The sequence below is a fragment of the Labeo rohita genome, chromosome 14 (genome assembly GCF_022985175.1).
Source record: "Labeo rohita strain BAU-BD-2019 chromosome 14, IGBB_LRoh.1.0, whole genome shotgun sequence".
NCBI classification, from domain to species: Eukaryota; Metazoa; Chordata; class Actinopteri; order Cypriniformes; family Cyprinidae; genus Labeo; species Labeo rohita.
In genome coordinates this window covers 21558215-21583184 of record NC_066882.1, presented here as the reverse complement: position 1 = coordinate 21583184, position 24970 = coordinate 21558215, and the positions used below count along the sequence as shown (strand labels likewise).

The 24970-nt window shown below is 32.2% G+C and overlaps 1 protein-coding gene across 4 annotated transcripts in view; it reads left to right on the top strand.

Annotated features, from left to right (window-relative positions):
* Positions 1–22357, top strand: part of ppp3cb (protein phosphatase 3, catalytic subunit, beta isozyme) — a 53127-nt gene extending 30770 nt beyond the window's left edge. For 3 of the 4 annotated variants that reach the window (XM_051127223.1, XM_051127224.1, XM_051127226.1), the window contains 10 exons: positions 1239–1384; positions 3946–4085; positions 7689–7766; positions 8478–8572; positions 10185–10310; positions 10695–10772; positions 11036–11120; positions 12741–12838; positions 13169–13216; positions 20582–22357. In XM_051127223.1, coding sequence (XP_050983180.1) covers positions 1239–1384; positions 3946–4085; positions 7689–7766; positions 8478–8572; positions 10185–10310; positions 10695–10772; positions 11036–11120; positions 12741–12838; positions 13169–13216; positions 20582–20760 — 1073 coding nt within the window. In that variant the 3' untranslated portion in view covers positions 20761–22357. The remainder of the gene's footprint in view (positions 1–1238; positions 1385–3945; positions 4086–7688; positions 7767–8477; positions 8573–10184; positions 10311–10694; positions 10773–11035; positions 11121–12740; positions 12839–13168; positions 13217–20581) is intronic. The other variant, XM_051127225.1, reaches the window with a different exon arrangement.
* Positions 22358–24970: the final 2613 nt, after the last annotated feature.

The window sequence follows — 24970 nt, the reverse complement described above, 5'->3', positions numbered from 1 at the left end:
GGTTTTGCATCTGAACTCTTCATATATATATATAAATCTTATTTGTTTTTTAATATAAAAAAAGTTATATTTTTGGCAACTGTAAAGGCCCTTTCACACACAAAAAAAATGAATAAGCCTCAGACTGAAGAAAATGTCTCTGGAAGACTAAAAGTCCTTGGTCACTGAGTCTGAAATTTTCTTAAGCATTTTTTGGTATTTGTCAAAATCCATCAAGCACAGAATGACAAAACACCTTTCAAAGTGCTTGCCTTGGATGCGAAAATGTAGAAAATTTAAGCCAATCTGAAAGTTTTTATAACAGACGAAGGTTTTGAAGGCAGTGTGTAAACTTGTATTTATTTTTAACGTGAAAATTTCGTACGAGAATTTCGGACTAGTAAAGGACCTTTATTCCCAATTTCAGGAGAGATGTTAGTGAATAAATGGGAAAACAAAGTAACTGAAAAAGTAAAATATATTCTTGTAAAGTAATGCATTACTTTTCTAGCTACTTGAGAAAAGTAATCTGACTACGTTACTCGTGCTACTTGTAATGCATTACCGCCAACATTGATCACGATGGAGGCATTGCCTCCTTTCACGTGACCCCAGTTGATTCTCAATTACCCCCCACCAAACTCACAGCATGCTTTAGGGGGTCTTTAAAAACTCAGTGGGCTCAGGGAAGGCGAGAGAGACGTAGACTCCTGCTGGTGTTGCTTTTGGACAATGTTTCACGCTCATTGTGATGCACATTTGAGAAGGTCATCAGATTCTGTATTAATTCTCCACACAGGGTACATTTGTATTCTTATACTACTACACTACAACATAGTAGAATTTTTACATATTGATCCAACGTCATTGGTGAGACAGTATTTGTGTGTGAATAGAGGGAGAGATGGAGAGATAATGCAGAGAGATGCAGTGATGTGGCTGAACAGATTGGTAGAATTGGAGCAGTGAGATTGACACAGCACAGACTGTCTCTCACACACACACACATCGCTCCTTTAGTGTCCTCTGAAAGTGTAAATGAATGCAGGAGCTTAATGTACGAATTAGATTCATACAGAGAAAATAAGCCCTTCAGAAGAAGCTCGCTTCATTTCTGAGCTCTGGAGTGACGTTACTTCATATTCGTCTTCTCATCTGTATCTCTCCTGCGCTCTCTTTGTTTGTCTCTCGCTCGCTGTCTCTCGGGTGAAATCAGATGCTCCGTGCAGGTGTGTGATCTCTGTCTCTCTTTCTTTCAGGTAAAATCAAGTACTCGGAGCAGGTGTACGACGCGTGCATGGATGCGTTCGACTGTCTGCCTCTGGCTGCTCTGATGAATCAGCAGTTTTTGTGTGTTCATGGCGGCCTGTCTCCAGAGATACACACGTTAGATGACATTAAGAGGGTAAGGAAAGTGTATATATGTGTGTGTGTGCATGTGAGACCCTGGACCACAAAACCAGTCATAAGCGTCCATTTTTTGAAATTGAGATTTATACACCAACTGAAAGCTGAATGAATAAGCTTTCCATTAATGTATGGTTTGTATTTGGCTGAGATACAACTATTTGAAAATCTGAAATCTTAGGGTGCAAAAACATCAAAATATTAAAAAATAAACATCGCCTTTAAAGTTGTCCAATTTAAGTTTTTAGCAATGCATATTTCTAATAAAACATTAAGTTTTGATATATGTAAAGTAGGAAATTTGAAAAATATCTACTTAATATTTTTGCCATAAATGAAAACTCAATCATTTTGACCCATACAATGTATTTTTGGCTATTGCTAAAAAGAGGAAATTAATAACTTTTTTAGCTTTAAGGGTTCATCTATATTTAATTTAGTATTTAGTGTTTGATAACTTATTCAATTTCTGTATTCATTTTCCTACTTGCTAAAATAATGGGTCTGTGTGAAGATTGTTTTAAGTTCACTTAAATTAGAAGTTATTTTTTAAAGTCTAATAAATGTTAAAATTGATAGCTCTATATTATACTGTAATGTTGAATGGCTATAGTCAGTGGTTAAATATTAGGACAATTTCATCTGTTATACTGGTATCAGTGATACATTCAGTCTTAAAAAAATTGACAAATATTAAAAATATACTGTCTTTAAGTTGTTTCTACATTAATTTGAAGATTGAATGTGAAATCATTGCAATATAAAAGTAAATTTAAAAAAGTTTAATGGTGGTATTGACAGTTAATTTAAGAAAAAATGTGAGATTATTTTTTTAAATCATACACACACACACACACACACACACACACATATTACCGTTTAAAAGTTTAAGTCAGCATTTTTAGGAGCTTTCACATCCAGCATTAAATTGGCAAAAAGTGACTTTTTGACTACATTTTTATAAACTGTTTATCTTTCAAATGAATGTTTGTTGTTTTGATCTTCTCCAAGAATATAACATGCATCATGATGCATCAGCTCTTTTCAGCCAATAAAAATAAAAAATGTTTCTTGAGCAGCAAAAGATCATATGTGACCCTGGACCACAAAACCAGTCTTAAGTCGCTGGGATATATTTGTAGCAATAGCTAAAAACACATTGTATGGGTCAAAATGATTGATTTTTCTTTTATGGCAAAAATCATTAGGAAATTAAGTAAAGGTCATGTTCCATGGAGATATTTTGTAAAATTTCTACTGTAAATATATGAAAACTTAATTTTCTAATTAGTAATATGCATTGTTAAGAACTTTATTTGGACAACTTTAAATGGAATTTTCTCAAAATTTTGATTTTTTTGCACCCTCAGATTCCAGATTTTCAAATAGTTGTATCTCAACCAAATTTTGGCCTAACAAACCATACATCAATGGAAAGCTTATTTATTCAGCTTTCATGTGATGTATAAATCTCAATTTTGAAATTGACCCTTATGACTGGTTTTGTGATCCAGGGTCACATATTACAATAATTTCTGAAAGATCATGTGGCACCAAAACCTGGAGTAATGATGCTGAAAATTCAGCTTTGCATCCCAGAAATAAATGACATTTTAAAATATAAAGCACAACTATTTTGAATTATAATAATATTTATTGATATTACAGTTTTTACTGTATTTTGATCAAATAAATGTAGTCTTGGTGAGCATAAGAGACTAAGGATCAGTAAAAACCTCCAAATATCTTACCCGCTCTAAACTTTTGAATGGTAAATCCAGTTCTTCTTCCCCAGAAAGTCCTTTTCAAGCAATCCTGGATGATTTTAAATATTTTATGACTTAAGACTGAGCTTTAACAACAGACGTTTGATGGATCTTCTGTAAATCTCCCATTATGCTTCTGGTGTATTTTCTTTAGCGATGAACAGGCTGTGCACAAACACAGTACACCACACTGTTTTTTAAATTGATTATTCTTGTCTTTTTCTGCCAGTTTGAATTTGGTTTGCTTTATTTGCATGACAAAAAAGTATATTTTATTTTAAAGGAATAGTTCACCCAAAAATGATAATTCTTTTGTTAATTACTCACTTTCATGTCGTTCCAAACCTGTAAGATCTTCGTTCATTTTCAGAACACAAATTAAGATACTTTGATGAAATCCAAGAGCTTTCTGACGCTGCATAGACAGCAACACAACTGAAACGTTCAAGGCCCAGAAAGTTAGTAAGGACACCATTAAAATAGTCCGTGTGACATCAGTGGTTCAACCGTAATAAATGATGACTTTATTCAGCAGTTCTGAAGATGAACAAAGGTCTTAGGGGTTTGGATTGACATGAGGGTGAGTAATTAATGACAGAATTTACATTTTTGGCTCAACTATCACTTTAAATGGGGGGAAAAAAATAAAAATGAAAGCAAAATAATAATAAAAATGGAGCGAATAAAAAACAATAGTGTGATAAAATAATAGAGAAAATATTGTTAAATATTAATTATTATTAATATTATTAGCATAGGCAGATGACTCACCCTCTCTCTGTTTGTCTTTCAGCTGGACAGGTTCAAGGAACCGCCAGCGTTTGGCCCCATGTGCGATCTTCTGTGGTCCGACCCGCTGGAGGACTTCGGCAATGAAAAGAGTCAAGATTACTTCAGCCACAACACTGTCCGCGGATGCTCCTACTTCTACAGGTAAACCACACAACCTCCTTTAGTTGAGACTCCAAATTGAGACTCTCCTGCTTCTCACATTTCTCCTCAGAAAATCCCCTAGTAACCTGAGACCTCTTCAATGCCATTTCTCAGATTCTTCCAAGACCTGCTATTCACATTTACACTATACTCTTACTGTCTGTCAACAATTGTGTCATGTATGTCTCTTTATATTACGTTTAGGGAATTTTAGAAGATATATCTTAGATAAATTGAAGTCTCCTGTGCTATGAACGAGCAAGCACTGAGCAAAATGCTGTTCCTCGGGGATCGTTTGTACAGTGAAATGAAGGTGCAGATGAAAGTCCAGCGCCTGAAGTGCTGCACGAGTTTAATTGGAATTGTAAAACAGTCCAAACAGTGACCAGCCTCAGCACAACACAGAATCCCCACAATCCCACGGGAATCTGCGCTCTGCCGTTACCATGACAACTGGCTACTACTGCCAGATCCGCTGAGATATGAAGATACAGAGATATAGTGAGAACCTGAGAGAAAGACAGAAATGATGGAGCTGAAAAGGAAGGGAAGGTATGAAATAGGGCCGAGCGATTAATCGTAATGAAACTGGAATCGTGATACGGCTTAGTGCGATTATCAAATCACGAAGGCTCTGATTTAATTATATAAATAGTGAAGCATTTTGTAATGAGAAGCGGTTTTAAACCTGTAGCCAACAAAGGAGAAGCAGTTTCCTGCCAAAATAAATGTATGATGGTTTACCTTATTAGATACAGACGTACATAGTATTATTACATATAATATTTTTCTGTTGTACTGTAAAATATTGTACAATTTCTTATGTATTTCTTATTTTGTTTATTTTTATTTAATACTAATAATGATAATTGAAAAACGCAATTTAAATATTTATTCAATAATAAATAACAAAAAAATAATAAAATAAAATATTTAAACATTTAAGCATTGTATATTATAATAATATTTTAGTATAAAAATAGTGTTTAATAAATAATATAATAGTAATGATCTATTATTGGACTAATGGAATTAGTCCAATAATGATCAAATAATTAAATACAAATAAATAACCAAAATAATAATTAATTAAAAAATATTTGAATAATATTTACTATAAAATAGTATTTAATAAATGGCATATATTTCTATTATGTGTCTATTACTATATAATGATAATAAATTATTAATTAATAACAATAATATAAAAGTAAAGAAATAAGTAATGAAGTAAGAATATATACAAATTAGAAATGCATTACTATTAATACTATTTTACTATAAAATAGTATATAAGAAATAATTATTATTATTATTATTACGATTGTTCATTTGTATTTAATAGCAATAATAATTAAATAAAATAATAAATAACAATAATATAAAAATAATAAATAAAAAAATATTGTATTATTTTACTATAAAATAGTATTTTGTTGTTGTTGTTACTATAATTAATTTATTTTTTATTTAATAGTAATAATAATATTATTAATAATGATAATAATTTAAATAATAAATAAATAAAATATTATAATAATATTTACTATAAAATAGTATTTAATAAATAGCATATATTTATTGTCTATTATATGTCTATTACTATATAATAATTATAAAATAATGAATAACAGTAATATAAAAATAATAAATAATGAAATAAAAATATTTGTAAAAATACAATTATTAATATGTTACTATAAAATAATATTTAAGAATTAATAATAATAATAATAATAGTTATTATTGTTGTTATTGTTACTATTATTATTTAGTTTATTTTTAATAGCAATAATAATATTAATAATAATAATAATAATCAAAAATAAAAGTAAAAATAATACATAATAATATCAAAAAATAAATTATGAAATAAAAATATAATAATTTACTGTGAAATAGCATTTAATAAATAGCATATATTTATTGTCTATTATATGTCTATTACTATATAATAATTATAAAATAATGAATAACAGTAATATAAAAATAATAAATAATGAAATAAAAATATTTGTAAAAATACAATTATTAATGTTACTATAAAATAATATTTAAGAATTAATAATAATAATAATAATAGTTATTATTGTTGTTATTGTTACTATTATTATTTAGTTTATTTTTAATAGCAATAATAATATTATTAATAATAATAATAATCAAAAATAAAAGTAAAAATAATACATAATAATATCAAAAAATAAATTATGAAATAAAAATATAATAATTTACTGTGAAATAGCATTTAATAAATAGCATATATTTATTGCCTATTATATGTCTATTACTATATAATAATTATAAAATAATGAATAACAGTAATATAAAAATAATAAAATATAAAAATATTTGTAAAAATACAATTAATAATATGTTACTATAAAATAATATTTAAGAATTAATAATAATAAAAATAATAGTTGTTATTGTTGTTATTGTTACTATTATTATTTCGTTTATTTTTAATAGCAATAATAATATTATTATTAATAATAATAATCAAAAATAAAAGTTAAAATAATACATAATAATATCAAAAAATAAATTATGAAATAAAAATATAATAATTTACTGTGAAATAGTATTTAATAAATAGCATATATTTATTGTCTATTATATGTGTCTATTACTATATAATAATAATAATAATAATAATAATAATAATAATAATAATAATAATAATGTAAAATGTATCTGTATGTGTTCTTTATTAATGTGTTTTTTAGCTAAATTGTGCAGGCTTGCAAGGTACCACTGCAAACTTGTAAAATAAATAAATAAACAGCATTTCAGTGTTTTTTTATGTTTTTAATTTTTATTTATTTATTCATTTTTTTTTTTTATTAAATCACTACTGTAAATGAGAGCCTCCGGTGTGAACGTTATTACCCACAATCCTCACCATTTTCACTTCTTATGAAACTCTCTGAAATCAATAAAACACAGTGCACGATCGGTGTGCCTGTGTGCGCTTTAGGTCTGTTATTTTCAATATTCCAGTATAAAAACATAATAGACAAAGACTGCTAAGCTAACAAATAACATGCAAGACTATTCTTTAACATGCAATCATACCTCATCCTCATCCCTTTACTAGTATCACATTTAGACCCTTCAGATATTTTGAGCAGAAAATGATGGTGATTTCACTGTAAGCTGCACATTTACATCACTGCTACCCCCTGGTGGCTGATAGCGGTAGGACAATAATAAACATGCTAGGGGTGGGTTAAACTCCACTATCAGATATCAGAACTGCTGTATAATCAAATGAAACCTAATGAACCGGGAATGAGGTTTCAACAGTTGTGTTAGATCTAAATCACAAGTGCTAACTGGACTATTAGCAATGACACACTAACATCCTGTGGGAGGATAACAGATTGTGCTGGTTTGCTGATCTGAGCTAGTTTTAGATGGTCTCCCAGCCTGGCAAAGTGGGTATTTAGCTAGTTAGCGTACGGGGAAACCGTCTAAAACCATCAAAAACAGACCAGCTAATCTTAATTATTTAGCCAAATGAGTTGTTTGATCAATGAAAGATTGTAAATAGTGTTTATCATGCTGTATTAATGCTGTCCATTTTATCATTTTGTACAGCTATCCTGCAGTGTGTGAGTTTTTACAGACCAACAACTTACTGTCTGTCATCAGGGCACATGAGGCACAGGACGCAGGGTAAGAAAACAACACCAGCATCACCTTTGACCTCTTGTCTCTTGTATATGGCTGCTTTTATGTACTTTCTCACCTATATATAGAAATCTTGTGAAACACCCATACAAACGCACACACAAGCCATACATGTATACTGACAAGCTGTTGGAGTTTGTTTTGATGGATCATACAGCAGACAGACAGACGCATAGTTCACATACATTACAGTACAGTAGTGTATATTGATCTGAAATGCCACCAATGCACAAACATTCACCTATTAACCTCAGCCCAGGTCATTTATCTTTCAGAGTAGCTTTAAATGTGCAAAGATACTCTATAATACTCCACAATAGTAAACTATACCCTACTGCACTACAACAATCTAAATACTGAGTACAACAGTCAACAGCAGACAGTTTGTTAGCTAAGTACATTACATCATTTTACACAGTTTAATAATCATAATGTGCGTAATATATGGCCTTTGCACATTAAAGGGCAAGTTCTTTCAAATAAACAGTGAATAAAGGCTTTCAAACTATCATAATTATTATAGGCAACTAAACTTCTTTAGTTTGTTTAAACAGGGTCCACCACAAATAACTACATATTATTAATGTTTATCAAAGAGGAAAACGTTTTTTTCCCTCACTTATTTCCCAGTGTGATTCTAATTAAGGTTCTGATTGTCATACTGTAATTGTCTTCCTCGTTTCCTTGCTCTCTCAGTTACCGTATGTACAGGAAGAGTCAGACTACAGGTTTCCCTTCTCTCATCACCATCTTTTCCGCTCCAAACTACCTGGACGTTTACAACAACAAAGGTCTGAATTCAGGTTTTCTCTCTGTCAAATGATCACCTGCAAACACAAATTCTTAACTCATGTGGTTTATTATGTACAGTTGAGGTCAAAAGTTAATTATTTTACCAAAATAAGAGGGATCATACAAAATTAATGTTATTGTTTATTTAATAATAATTTTAAAAAGATATTTCACATAAAAGATATTTACATATAGTTCATAAGAGAAAATAATGAATTGAGTTTATAAAAATGACCCTGTTCAAAAGTTTACATACACTTGATTTCTTAGTGAAAACTTTGTGAATTTGAAGATCAGGGTAAATTGAACTTATTTTGTCTTTTGGGAAACATAAGGATCATGTGTAGCCTCTGAAGGGCAGTACTAAATGAAAAAATATGATTTCTAGGCAAAATAAGAAAAATGTACACATCTCCATTCTGTTCAAAAGTTTTCACCCCCGGCTCTTAATACATCGTTTTTCCTTCTAGAGCATCAGTGAGCATTTGAACCTTCTGTAATAGTTGCATATGAGTCCCTCAGTTGTCCTCAGTGTGAAAAGATGCATCTCAAAATCATACAGTCATTGTTGGAAAGGGTTCAAATACACAAAAATGCTGGAAAACCAAAGAATTTATGGGACGTGAATGATTTTTCTGAAGAACAGCAGGCAGTTTAACTGTTCAGGACAAACAAGAGACTCATGAACAACTATCACTAAACAAAAAACACAAAGCTGTGGATCATTCAGGTAACAACACAGTATTAAGAATCAAGTGTATGTAAACTTTGGAACGGGTCATTTTTATAAATTCAGCTGTTATTTTTTTTTGTGGACTATATGTTAACATATTTTATGTATAATATCTTTTTCAGGTCAGTACTAAATAAACAATGAAATGCAGTTTGTATGATTCCTCTTATTTTGGTAAAATAATCAACATTTTGCAGATTCTGCAAGAGGGATGTAAACTTTTGATCTCAGATGTATGATCAGGTGAATCTCAGAATGTAAATAGTTAAATCTTGAAAAAAAAAAATACAATTATATGTTGTTTTTTTTGTGTGTGACTTTTTTTGTTAACTCTAGTGTAGATCAGTATAAATTTATTTAGTACAATTATACAGTTATACCACAAATATAGACAACAGTTTATTTATCCATTTTACATTTAAAAATATATAAATTTTTCATGTAATTTATACACATTTGAATGTATAAATTAAATAATATAATAGAAATAATTGATAGATAGATAGATAGATAGATAGATAGATAGATAAAATGAATTATATTATTATATAATAGCTTATTAATTACAGATATTATTCATGTACAGTATATCAACTTCCTGACTTTCTAGAAAAGGCCTAATTTTCTATGTGCAAAATATTGTTTCTTATCTTTGTCTGAAATATGAAAGTCATGTTGTTCATAGGTTTCCTACATAAACCTGTTTTGTAAGATTTATAAACACTCAAGTATGTCAGAGGCCATTGTATGTAATGTTTCATGTGTTTGTTTTATGTCAGTCATGTGCAAAGAGAAAGTAAGTTACAGATGTTCATTAGAGAAATAGAGATACTATGTTTGTTTTGTGTGAATATAACTACTGTAATGCCTCTCCACAGCGGCTGTGCTTAAATACGAGAACAACGTAATGAACATACGACAGTTCAACTGCTCACCACATCCGTACTGGCTGCCCAACTTCATGGACGTCTTCACCTGGTCTCTTCCGTTCGTTGGAGAGAAAGGTGAGAAATTAGAGGAAACGTGTTCTTGAGCAATGCTGCTAAACAGCTTGAGACATCATCATTCTGACTAGAAACAGCCAGTCTTTGCGATTGCACAAATTCCTTACGTTTCATTCTGAGTGTGAGCAAAGTGGATGCGCTGTTCTGCTGACTTGTTAAAACAGAGCAGTTGGAATTAGTCCATCTATTCTGTCTCAACAAGTCAAACTAGAATGAGCCATCCAAAAATGTTTCAATTGATTGAGATTAAAAGATTAAAGTTTATCCAGCATATCAATATTACTATGGCATTTCTTGTTGTGGTGTTTTCGTACATGTAGATTGTCATAGTTCATGCTAAAATATCAAGAGATCTTGCCCTTTTGACCTTTGACTTCTCTACAGTGACAGAAATGTTGGTGAATGTTCTCAGTATCTGCTCTGATGATGAGCTTATGAACGATGGAGATGAGATCTTTGATGGTGAGGACTGCACATTCCTCATGTGTATTTCCTTTAATGTTTTCAGGAAAACACAGGTCTACACTTTAGTTCTTTTAAATGATTACAGCTAGTTTTAAAGTCAAATACAATAAAATGACAACTAAAATAAGCATATTGGTTAATTTATGGCATTCTCTAACAACTGTGGATACTTCACAGTAGTAACTGAGTAACTGAACAATTTACATTGATGTCATGTAGCTTGTTTATAAAATCTAAGTTTGTTTCCTGGTTCCTCTCAGCTAATGCTGCGGCTGCACGTAAAGAGGTCATCAGAAACAAGATCCGTGCCATCGGCAAAATGGCCAAAATGTTCTCAGTCCTGCGGTGAGTCTGGGAGGGGTTGGGAACACATGTTTGTGGTTTGGAAGTGTAGGACATAAAATATATATATATATATACACACACACAGCAATATGTTGTTGCTTGTGTGGTGTGAGACAGTGTTGTTATTGCTACCTAGAAACTACAAAGAAAAAAACATTTTAGATGAAACACATGAATTTAAATATGAAGTTGGAATTTTGAAATAATTTATGAACTGAAATAAAACAAGTTGAAGTCATAAACTTACTAAAAGTGAAATAAAATTATTTTAAAGAATTATTTTAATTTTTAAAAATTTTATTAAAAGAATTTTAAGAATTTTATTAAAAACTAAACTACATTGAAAACTATAATTATAAAATAAAAGGCAATTAAATATTAATAAATACCGTAATAGTAAAAAAAATACTATATAATACATTAAAAGTATAAGTGGCTTTCTGAATCTTTTTCTAATTTTATTTTTATGTTCAATGACATGTAATTGTAGTAAGCTTGGCATTCTTGCAGAAACCGTGGTTACTACGGTAAATTAAATGTAAGGGATATGAGATTACAATATTTAACTTTTTTTTTAATCATGCGTTAATGCCACTTTTAACTTCCACTTTTAACAATGATTTTAATCACAGGTCTATTCCAGTGCCAAAGGTGACCAATCACAAACTAAACAATGGTTACATCATTAAATATTCATGTGTTGATTTGCAGAAACATACATTATTATTACATTTCAGAAGACACATTTTTACAAATGCACAAGCAGTTATTAAAACAGGTTGCATGCTGTGCTTGTCCAATTTATGTCATTAACCTTGTAATTATGCAAATAAGAAAGTTACATAAGGGTTTACAAATGTACACCGTGAAATATCAGTTTGAAAAAGTAAAAATAAGATAAGTTGAGTTAAAAAACAGTTATTTACTATTATTTATATAATATTATAGTGTTATAGTATTAATATGTTTTAATTATTTTCACACTGTCAGTTTTCATTTTAATTTTTGTAATTGTAAATTTTTGGGGGGGTTTATTATTATTATTATTATTATTATTATTTATTGGATGCCAGTGCTCCACAAGTTGGTATGATTCTTTAGGATCTTCATGAAATGTCCGCAACATACTTTGGTTAAAATTCTTTAATGTTCGTGTAAAACAACACCCTTTTTACCTTGTCAAAAACAGCTCTGTTCACAGCAACAAGTTTTAGTGCATGTCTCTTTAAATGATAATGAGCTACTGCTCACTCCTCCCCCTCTTCTGTTTTTTTGTATATTCTCTCAGAGATTTTCTTACTATTAGGAGATGAGAGGGTCTGTATTACTTTCATATTGGCAAAAGCGTAATGGTCAACTTGGATCACGCGTGCATTGATAATCAATCACATTACAGCCTTGACTTTATTGAAAATGTTGGACGGCACACATTTGGCTGAGGGCGGAAATATGCTAATATAGTGTCACCGCTTGTGGGCGGGGCCTGAGCAGTACGAGTGAATGGATTGTTATCACTGTAGGGTGGTTGTGTCCACACACTGCTAAGACACATTTATATTTGTCGAGTTTGTGTGGCATAAATGAGTGTTTAATCTTAACCTTGTGGTTGTGTTTCCACAGAGAGGAGAGTGAGAATGTGTTAACCCTGAAAGGTCTGACCCCCACCGGCATGCTGCCGAGCGGCGTACTGTCTGGAGGAAAACAGACCTTGCAGAGCGGTGAGTAACAAAAGCAAACATCGCTCTGTCTCTCTCTCCCATCACGGCCTCTTTTCTCTTTCAAGGTCACTAAGACAATGACTTACAAACTCATGGACATGTTTGCTAACCCCTCTCTTTTAGTTCATTCTCTTCGCTAATGAAACCATCAGAAATGTGCACACACATACAGCCGGACACTAACGCTAAATGCTAACTGCCCGCGGCAGCTACTTGGCAGCTAATGCTGGGGCATTGTGCTGCGTGCATGACTGTCACAATAAACTTCCCCATCCATCCTCCCTCTCTTCCTTTCTCCTTCTCTCCGTCTGTCTTTCTGTGCCTCCTCAGCTACCATCGAGGCCATTGAAGCCGTCGAGACAGATAAGGATGGAGAAGGTAAACTGGCCGGCCTCTATCTCTCTCTGTGCTGCTCAGAGGTTTCATAGCGACCGCCGTAACACGCTAGCTAGCTAGACAGCGCAGCCTGGCTAACTGAGCGTGCGGGGTGCTATGACTGGTCAGGGATTGTGTATTTCGCACAGACACACACGTACAAACACACACACACAGACACAAACATTTATCTAGATATCTAATTGGGAACCAACACTATGTTCAAAAGTTTAGGGTCACTAAGATATTTTTTTAAAGAAATGAATAGATTTATTCAGCAAGGATGCATTAAATTGATCAAAAGTGAGAGTAAAGACATTTAGAATGTTATACAGGAATTCTGTTTTAAATAAATAATGCACAACTGTTTTCAACATTGATAATAATAATATTTCTTAAGCAACAAATCAGCATATTAGAATAATTTCTGAAGGATCATGTGACACTGAAGACTGGAGTAATGATCCTGAAAATTCAGTTTTGCACCACAGGAATAAATTACATTTTAAAATATATCAAAATAGAAAACACTTATTTTAAATTGTAATAATATTTCAGAATTTTACTGTTTTTACTGAATTTTTAACCAAATACATGCATCCTCAGTGAGCATGAGACGTTTTTTCCAAAACATTAACCATAAGCTTAAATTGTTTTAATATTAATGTTAATTATAGAGACTATGCACTAAAAGTAAACTTTATTAATAATAATCGTAATAGTCTTTCATTTTTATTATTATTATTTTTTTGTTTGTTTTATCTTTGTTTTATCTCCTAATGAAGGTTTTGTCAGATTTAGTTCATATCTTAGAACAGTTTTTAGACACGATTAGTTTTCTCTGAGGTAAATTTGTTTCACAGACTTACGTTTTCTCCATTTTACTCTTGTCTAGTTTGTCTAACACAATCTCTGTTAAAAGTTACAGCTAAACTGCCTTCCATTTTTTCAACTAATAAGTCCAGATAGGAATATCCTTCCCATAATAATATACATACTGTCATAATCATATAGCCACTAAAAGAAACAGGTTAAACCAGGCTAAATTGTTTTTCTTGTCTCCTGTGCTGGCCAGGCCAGTCTGGTTTGCTAGTTTTAGAGGGGGTTGGGTTCCTTGAGAGGCTTGATTAACATCTAGACCTGCATAAACCAGCCAAAAACAGCAGCACAGTTTAAGCTGTTTTTACAGCATGGATATAAATTACATACGGGCCATTCTACAAAACTGGTTCTAAGTCAGAGTTGGAAATAAATGTGTCTTTTCCCACAAAATTGTATAATATCCAAGGTACACATTTCTAGTAATTGTGCAGTTAATTCTCATTTTGTATTTTCAGAAAGTTCAGGAATATTTGTCCTCTCCCCAAATGTGTCACTACCGAAACACAAGTAATATATAATTTAATAAGAAGGGTTATATTGACCTATTAAGATTTTGCTTACATCTTCCTTGTAAATATGTATTTTTTCTATTTTATTAAAAACGTTTTCAGAGGTAAATCAACAACAATTACAAGTTTAACAATATTTCAAGTGTGATTTATGAGATTTGTTATATCCAATTTTTCTTTGTAAAAGGCAAAAAGTTGATCATACTGATTTCAAATTTTACGGATTCACTCGTTTGAATATACACTGAACCGAACTCTATCATAACATCTGAGCTGATAATTCAGTATACTTTATTTTTGACAAAACATCCCATGTTTCAGTCGTGCCTGTACATTTTCGGTAGTGACAGTAAAGTTTTGGTTGCGACCACATCACATTACAGAATTTTAACCCACATAAACACTACTAAAACATACTAAAACTGTGAATAACTGTACTAAAATGTTGTTTATTTCCCCCAAATAAAGGATTATGTGTTCCCTTTTGTCACTACAGAAAAAGTGATGACACGTTTCGGTCATGACTGTTTCAGTAGTGTCAATTTTAGATACTTTTCATACTTTTGAACACATTTACCTCAAAATAATGGGGCCTACCTACTCACAATGTAGCCATGAGAGAGAGGGACACAGGAATATCACCTGATCATAAATGTAGGGGTGTAGTTAAAATCAGTCTCAGCCAATAGATAAAAACATACACTGTTTTGGTAGTGACATGAAAATTGCAGAACACATTTTTTACATAAAGTTTCATCATTTACAAAGAAAATATATATCTATATATTTAACTTCACTTTTAAAAAATATATTTTTTAAAACAACAATGGAATAAAATGCAAATATTATTTAAATATCATTCTCTTATGTTGAAATTTAGGGGTCAGGTTTCAGGACAGCCACCTCCCAATTGAAAGTACCCACTAAATGTTTTGATTTTTATATATATTAAGCTTACTGATATTTTAAATATTATTGTGTATTTCAATAGATAACAGATCTTAGTAAACATATAGGATTTGAATGCTTTTAGGACTTAAATGCTTTTTAAATGTGTTTTTGGTTGTGGGGCAGCAGTTTACACCAGTTCTGTAGAATGGCCCATATATTGCAAAGCACATCCAGCCAATAGACAATCTCATTTCAGTAAAAACTAGATCCCAGTCCTGTTTAGTCCCTGTCAGTATATAAAATGTCCTCTGTTGTAGATAATTGACGTAGATGTTGTTCAGACTAAATCCAGTCTAAATAGTGCTTTATAAACCTATACTAAGACACATATACATGTACATACAGACACACCTGTGTCTTCCTGCTTATGCAAATGCTGGACTCTGCTCTGCTGTTCTCCACCCTTTTTTTTTTCCAATGGCACACATTCTTATGTACCTAATCAGCAAGGTTACAGAATGACTCAGCAGACGGCAAGAATCTGGGCCATGGGCAGGTGAGGGCATGCGCCCCTGCCTCTCACTAATGACCCAGTATTCTTACAGCAACCCGCCCCAAACGCTGATCACCCCAGCAGCTGCTCCTCGCGCACTCACTCTGGGTTTGGTCTGTCATGACCATGTGATCTGCAGGGATCATGTGACCTCTCTATGACAGGGTTTGTTTTTTCGACTCATTCCAAACGGCCTTTTCTTTTATCTGGTAAACGATGACTTAAAGGTCAATGAGGGTTCTGGATGTTAAATGCCATTTAAAATCTCCATAGCAAAATAGGCTTTAATCAATAACATATTAGCCTTGTGAGATTGACCTAGAGCTCCAAGGTTGTAAAGCAATGAAATGCAATTCTGTAGAAGTGATTTTTACTTCAATGAAGACAAAAAAGTTTCACACCTGAAATTGTGTTGCATTCATGATGACAATATAATAAGAAACAAGTTGAATGCAAAAAATTATGAAATGAGAACATTTATGTAAGAATTGCTTGTTTACACAGAACCTTTCATGAGGCCCAGTAAGTATTAAAATTGCAGAGATAAAAATAAAATAAATATACAAAATGTTTTGTTCTTCAGCAATACTCAATAAATAATAAATACTTCATTTCTTAGTGGAAGATGTTAAGTATGCAACAGTTGTATTTTTAATATTATTTATATTATTTGATAGTATTTATTAATATTTTGAATTAGCTTTTTTATATTTTTACTTTTTATTTTATGTTATTATTAAATTTATATTATATTATTATTTTTTTAAATGTATTATTTATTTATTTATATTTTATATTGAATTCTTTTTCATTTTTAGTTTTAGTAATTTTAGTACTTCAAATTCAGCTTATTTCAGTTTGTTTCCAAGCCAACATTTTTTATTTCTATCATGTGTTTTAAGTTCGAAGTTTTTTCATCTAATGTTGTCTAATTTATTTCAGCTTTATTTGAAAGAAAAGATTTTTTGCTTTATTTTTTGAAAATGATTTTTATTAGAAGTAGAGGTTTTTTTATAACATTCAATTAGTTCTTTGAATTAACTCAAATGAATTAGCGTCATTATTCATATCAGAGCAAGTTTATAACAAGTTTATAAGGTTTATAACAGTGGTGTCAAACTCCTGGAGAGTTTAGTTCCAACATTGCTCTACCACACAAAAAACACACGTAGTTGTCAAACAAGCCTGAATGACTTGATTAGCTGGATCAGGTGTGTTTAATTAGGGTTTAGTCTAAACTGTGCAGGACTTGTCAAAATAGTTATGTCAATATGTATGGAGAAAAAAAGTGGCAAAATACGTCCAAAATTCTTTTCGCAGCACAATTTGAGACGGGAAGAGCTTCAATGTATTTGAAAGCCAAAAACATCTCTGTTGTCTGAGAGCAAACCCAAGAGAGGGTCTCACATCATCTCTGACTGTGGTATGAAGCACTATGTTTCCATCAGAATGGATCAAAGTACATTAAAATTGACATTACAAAAAGCTATTTTGATGCTGGTGAAATGGGTTTGTTTTCTAATGGAAACATTGACCGTGCTCTTGGTCTTTGTGAGGTTTTCCAGTTGAAGTGAGAGTGAAAGTGATAAGATGTAACATCCATTATCATCGCCACAGCTGTTCCTTGTACACCATATGCAGTGTTGGGGAGTAACTAGTTACGTGTAACAGAGTTACGTAATTTAATTACAAGATAAATGTAACTGTAATCCATTACAGTTATTGAGAAAAAATGTGTTTAATTAAATTACAGTTTTTCATGAAAATGTTAACAATTACAGAGGGGATTATATCAGAATATTTTCTTTAAAAACATAGGATATGTTGAATAATATTAATCTGTTGCCTAGCCTGTTTATGATTGACTGCTCTAAAATATGAGACACCAGTGTTTCAGGAGTTTAGGACACATGCTTATTCAATAACTGTTTATGTACAGTTAAAATCAAAAGTTTACATACACCTTGCAGAATCTGCAAAATGTTAATTATTTGACCAAAAAAAAAGAAGGATCATACAAAATGCATGTTATTTTTTATTTAGTACTGACATGAATAAGATATTTCACATGAAAGACGTTTACATATAGTCCACAACAGACAATAATAGTTGAATTTATAAAAATGACCCATTCAAAAGTTTACATACACTTGATTCTTAACACTCTGTTGTTACCTGAATGATCCACAGCTGTGTTATTTTGTTAAGTGATAGTTGTTCATGAGTCCCTTGTTTGTCCTGAACAGTTAAACTGCCTGCTGTTCTTCAGAAAAATCCTTCAGGTCCCACAAATTCTTTGTTTTTTCAGCATTGTTGTGTATTTGAACCCTTTCCAACAATGACTGTATTATTTTGAGATCCATCTTTTCACACTGAGGACAACTGAGGGACTCATATGCAACTATTACAAAAGGTTCAAACACTCACTGATGCTCCAGAAGGAAAAACTGATGCATTAAGATCCGGGGGGTGAAAATCAGGAATTTGAATTTGAAAATCAGGGTAAATTTAACTTATTTGGTCTTCTGGTAAACATGTAAGTATCTTCTGTAGCTTCTGAAGGGCAAAAATATGATATTTAGGCGAAATAAGAAAAACGTACACATCCTCATTCCGTTCAAAAGTTTACACCCCCAGCTCTTAACACATTGTGTTTCCTTCTGAAGCATCAGTGAGCGTTTGAACCTTCTGTAATAGTTGCATATGAGTACCTAAGTTGTCATCAGTGTGAAAAGATGGATCTCAAAATCATACAGACATTGTTTGAAATTTGTGGGACCTGAATGATTTTTCTGAAGAACAGCAGGCAGTTTAACTGTTCAGGACAAACAAGGGACTCTACAACTATCAACAACTATCACTAAATAAAAAAAAAAAAAAAAACACAGCTGTGGATCATTCAGGTAACAACACAGTATTAGGAATCAAGTGTATGTAAACTTTTGAATGGGTCATTTTTATAAATTCAACTATTATTGTCTCTTGTGGACTATATGTAAATGTCTTTCATGTGAAATATCTTATTCATGTCAGTACTAAATAAAAAATAACATGCATCTTGTATGATCCTTCTTTTTTTGGTCAAATAATTAACATTTTGCAGACTCTGCAAGGTGTATGTAAACTTTTGATTTTAACTGTACATAAACAGTTATTGAATAAGCATGTGTCCTAAACTCCTGAAACACTGATGTCTCATATTTTAGAGCAGTCAATCAAAAACGGGCCTAGGCAACAGATTAATATTATTCAACATATCCTAGGTTTTTAAAGAAAATTTTCTCTTGCGGACTATATGTAAATATCTTTTATGTGAAATTTCTTATTCAGGTCAGTACTAAATAAACAATAACATGCATTTTGTATGATCCCTCTTATTTTGGTAAAATCATTCACATTTTTAAAGTCAAATGTTTACATACACTGCCTGCAAGCTGTATGTAAACATTTGACTCCAACTGTATATGCTGTATTTCTTTTAAGATTTACTTTTTTCCAAGGCATTTTTTTATGCAAAGATTTGATTTCAAAAACAGTATCATAGCTATTAAACTATATGTTGTTATGATTTTAAATCAGTATTTAACCTCAAAATGATCTGAAAGTAATAAGAAGAGCTAAAGTCTGATTTTGTGGTGGCTGTATTTTAAAATAAATTATTATAATCTAAATTCAAGTTCTTTTTTTTTTTTTAGAAATTTAGAAAAGTAATCAAAAAGTAATCAGTTACATCACTTTAATAAAGTAACTGAAATAGTTACACAACTTACTGCATTTTAAACAGGGTAACTTGTAATCTGTAACCTATTGCATTTCCGAAAGTAACCTTCCCAACACTGACTGTATATTGTGTGTGTGACTGGTTGTGAAAAACGTGCAGTTGTGAATTTGTGTTTATAATGTGGCTATTACATAGCGGAGTAAATCAGTGGAGTGTTTGAAGAGATATCTGTCTACAGTATGAGTGAAATTTAAAATCATACCAGATCATATTTCACTCCAATAATCAAAAGAAAAAGGTTGCATAAAGAAAATATTAATATGCATGCAAAATATTAAACAGATTAATATTTGTGCATTGTTATTATTAATATTATCAATATTCCACTATAATGCTCCTGAAATGTCCATTACCGTTATTCATCTGGACATTCCTAATATTGTAAAATAATTAATTTTATTATTTAAAAATTAGATAATTTTATTTATACATACATGCATTTATTTATTCAAAGTAAATAATATATTTTTAAATACTGTATATATTGTATTTCTGAACTTTTTTCACATTACACGAATAATATTGGAAGGAAAATGCAAAATATGATTTTGAAGTGAAATATGACCCAGACGTGTGTATGTGTGATATACCATGTCAAGAGAACGCTCTGTGACTGTATCAAATTTGTAGAATAATACACTCATCTGTCTCACAGTATGTGATCATTTGTGGTGCCTCTGCTTGTCTGGTTTGGATTTTGCCCATGCGCAATTGCTGACTGCTTTTCGTTTCTTTCTCTTTTTCTCTCATAGCCATCCGTGGCTTTTCTCCACAGCACAAGATCACCAGTTTCGAGGAGGCGAAGGGTCTGGACCGCATCAACGAGCGCATGCCGCCTCGCCGAGACGTGGTCAACAGCGTGGGGCTGTCGATGGGCAAGATGAACATGGCCGAATCCAACGGCACGGACGACAACAGCAATATCCAGTGATTCATCTCCTCCTCCTCCTCCGCCTCCGCCTCCTCCTCCTCCCGTCCCTCGCTCGCCCCTGCTCCTCCTCCTCTTCCTCCTCCTCTTCCCATAATGCAATTCTCCCCTCTCCCCTCATTTTCACTGCTACCGTCTATGTAGCAGATGGATTATGTGATATATTTAGACAGAACTCCCTGCTTGACGTTCAACGGCCTCAACAACAAACGACGAGACGGGCCGCGCGAAGATGATCATGCGTGAGAGTTGCATGATGGGATATGTAGTTTTATGGATATGGGGCTATGTAATGGAATCACGAACACGGAGTGCATTTCCTGTTCCTTTGTCCGAAGAGATGTTTATTTATGCGTGTTTGCACTTTGCGTGCGTGTCTGTGTGCGTGTGTGGGCGACATGTGATATATAATTAATATATGATGATGATAAGTAGGTTTTCACAAACGCTTACCTTTTTTCTTTTTCTTGGCCTGCTGTGAAACATAAAACACGAGGCTGACGCTCTATTTATTCGAAAGCGTCGGAGCGCACGTTTGCGCGAGAAGCTTATAACCGTTTACGTTCACACTTCTATGTTTTGCTACTAGTAATCACTATATCTATGGAATAACTAATATTACACAGAATAACTTCACACGATTAATCTGCAAATAACGGAGAGGTTTGGAGTCGCCGTAACGCCCCTCATGCTGTGTGCTCGTTGTGTTGTGTAAATCCGCCGTTGTCACGTCGTGCTGCGGTTGCTATGGCAGTCTGACACTTTCCCGCCTCCTCTGGCGCTCCGGAGCAGAGCGACGGGGGGAAGCGTTCAGTCAGCTGTGTGTGTGTGCGGATGTGTGTGAGAAACAGGGGTGTGATTTGATCGGAGGGATTGCGGCGGGCTGTTATGGGTGGTTTCAAACAGGTCCTTGTCCTGTGTCTGTGCACTAGACAGAATGGATTTCCAGCCACGCATAATTCATGGGAGTTTATTTTGTATATAAATGGCGTATATTTTTAAGGACCGTTTTGTTATGGCTTATTTTCATGTTCTTTTATTTTGTATTCGAGCTATTTATTATTTATTTATTGTTTGTTTGTCTGTTTTTTTGTTTGTTTACATTGCTGTACAGTTAATTAAGCTCCGACGAGGTGTTAAACCTTTTGCGTTTCTTTATCGATGTACAGAAGTTATCCAGTAGTGTGAAGGAACATATAATTCTGTGAAAAGACATCCGGGCTGCCAAAGCATGACTGCATGGTTATTTCAAATGTAAATCGAATATGGACACACCTTAACGTGTCTCACATTTTTAAGGAGAAGTATATTCTGATCATTATTCTAAACAACTTACTTATGATTATTATGATTATGATTATTATTAAGAGTTCTGCTGGTTTATTCCACTTTGCCTCATCCTTGTTTCGGTTGCTCATTGTGCTTTACTTTATGAATAATGAAAACGTTCATGAGTTATTTGTGATTCTATATCTTGTATTTTTCTCTGGAGCTTCATTCTGAGCATCATGATTTCCTGACCTACAGTACGGACAGTGTGAGCATGCCCTATGGGACAAATCTCTTTTTTTACTCTTGAATAAAATATGCATGAACCTTTTGGATTTTTCTGATTTATTCAGCTCGCATTGCCAGTGTGTCACGGGTCTCACAAACACTAAACTATAAATCAGCATGGACATCAGCGTCTCCTTCAAAAAGAAAAAATGTTCAACATACACTACCAGTCAAAAGTTTTTGAACAGTAAGATTTTTCATGTTTTTAGTCTCTTTTGCTCACCAAGCCTGCATTTATTTGACCCAAAGTACAGCAAAAAGAGTAAAATTCTGAAATATTTTTACTATTTAAAATAATAAATATAATAAAATATAATAATATATATAATAAAATTTCTATTTGAATATACTTTAGAAAGTAATTTATATCTGTAATTTCAAAGCTGAATTTTTAATATCAGTACTCCAGTCATGATCCTTCAGAAACCATTCTAATATTCTGATTTGCTGCGCCAAAAAAAAAAAATATATATATATATATATATATATATTTTTTTTTTTTTTTTTTTCTTTAATGAATAAGAAATAAAAAATGTACTCAGCTGCTTTAAATATTGATAATAATAATGATAATAATAATAAATGTTTCTCTTACAGTAAATAGGCATATTAGAATGATTTCTGAAGAATCGTGTGACTGAAGACTGGAGTCAAAATCCTGCAAATTTAGCTTTGATCACAGGAATTACATTTTAAAACATATTCAAATAGAAATCAGTTATTTTAAATAGTAAAAAATATTTAAAAATATATTATTCAAAATCTTACTGTTAAAATCTTTTGACTGGTAGTGTATATATATAAATCACATAAGCGTGCAAAAGTCTAAGATTTGTTTTTAAAAGATTATGTTTGAAAGTTTTTTTTTTTTTTTTTATGTTCAACAAGGCTGCATTTATTTGATCAAACAGTCAAAAACAGTAATAATGTGAAATATTATTACAATTTAAAATAACTTTTTTATTTTTAATATAAAACTTAAAATGTCATTTATTCCTGTGATGCAAAGATAGTTTTTCAGCATCATTACTCCAGCCTTCAGCGGCACATGATCTGGATATGTTCTTGACAGGTTTCATATAATTCACCCTTATTAAAAGCAATACATGAACATACACGCCACAATGACTCTACTTGTTAAGTTTCATTAGTAGCCGCATTGGTTTCTGATTACAAGAAATGTCTCAACTGCAGTGATTATCAGAAGTCTGTTCCTTGACTTCCGGGTCCAAACAGATGACAAGAGAAAACAACAAACGGTACTAATTATGCACTCACAATGTGATATAATACTACCAAAAAATTCTAATTTTACCCTTCAACTCCATAATGAAATCACAATGAAAATATAAATAAATATAAAAATTATTTGTGTCTGGGACGCTGTGAGCGTGGAGACTGTAGTGTACACCGTAAATTTAAAAAACGTTTAGCTTAAATGTTTAATATAAATAAACAGTGCTCATAAAAGTGAAATGAGTTGGGGCTTGGACCTGGAAACAGCGTTCGTTGGACGCATTATGTCACCACTTAACAAGCCCATATAAATGTGCTGATCAACGAGGAGCCTGAGGAGCTTGTGATTTTTACAGGTAATCCTACATTCTCAATTTTATCTTGCCAAGATGTTGTTGAAAGCAAGAGGGATAGACATATATGGGTCACAAAGCACACAGATGGCTCATATTTCTCTGAAAATATTCTAGCATCACATAGGAGACTGTTGTGATCAACAGATGGCAATTTAGAACGATATTTGATGCACAAGCTGCATATTGTACAAACACAAACAAATGGTCATTAAAGCAAAAAAATGCTAATACAATAAAACTAAATGTCAGTGTGACTTTTTACATGTAGGCTTATACTTGCACTTGCATTTTAAATATAAAAGCCTTCACTAAAATATAACAACCTACACCTTCCACACTCAAAAGATAGAATAAAATATACATGAATGTAAAGTAGACCTACGTAAACAAAAACAGTTCCAAAGTCTCAGCAGAACTACTGCAAGGCGCATTCAGTGACTCATACGTATCTTTTTGAAACTAATCAAATGAATGAATGATTCAAGACTCACTTATAAGAATAGATCCTGTCCCAAATGGCACACTTCATGTTGACTTAATGGTCACTGTGTCTTTCGTTATTTTAGTGTTGTTTGTTTTTCTTGAATTAAAAAGTAGTGTTTTGAATAAATCTGCTGAATGAGTGATTCAATGACTCTTTTGTTCCTGAATGTAGCAGCGTTAGCAAAATGAATCATTTGATAAATGATTCTTCGACTCATTCATAAAGAAGTGGCTGCATCCTTAATCGGATGCATCCCTACTACATAATGTGCAAAAAAGTATGTGACAAAATAAGTATGACTGAATTCAGAGTACTTGGAGAGTAAGCAAAAAGTACCTGGATGACCTGCTTCCGGAGTGATTCTTAAGTGTGCATATGAAGAACACTTTACTATTCCATTAGGCCACGGGAGAGGATTGATGAAAGGCAGTGACAGTGCAAGTGATGCTGGTATGTCATAACAATGACAACATGTCAAATTTTGTACGTCCAGATTATATTTATACTACACACATTTATACTAGAACATACTCTATTTGTGGTTGCGAAGTAATTACTTTAGAAAAAAATTACTTTGGAC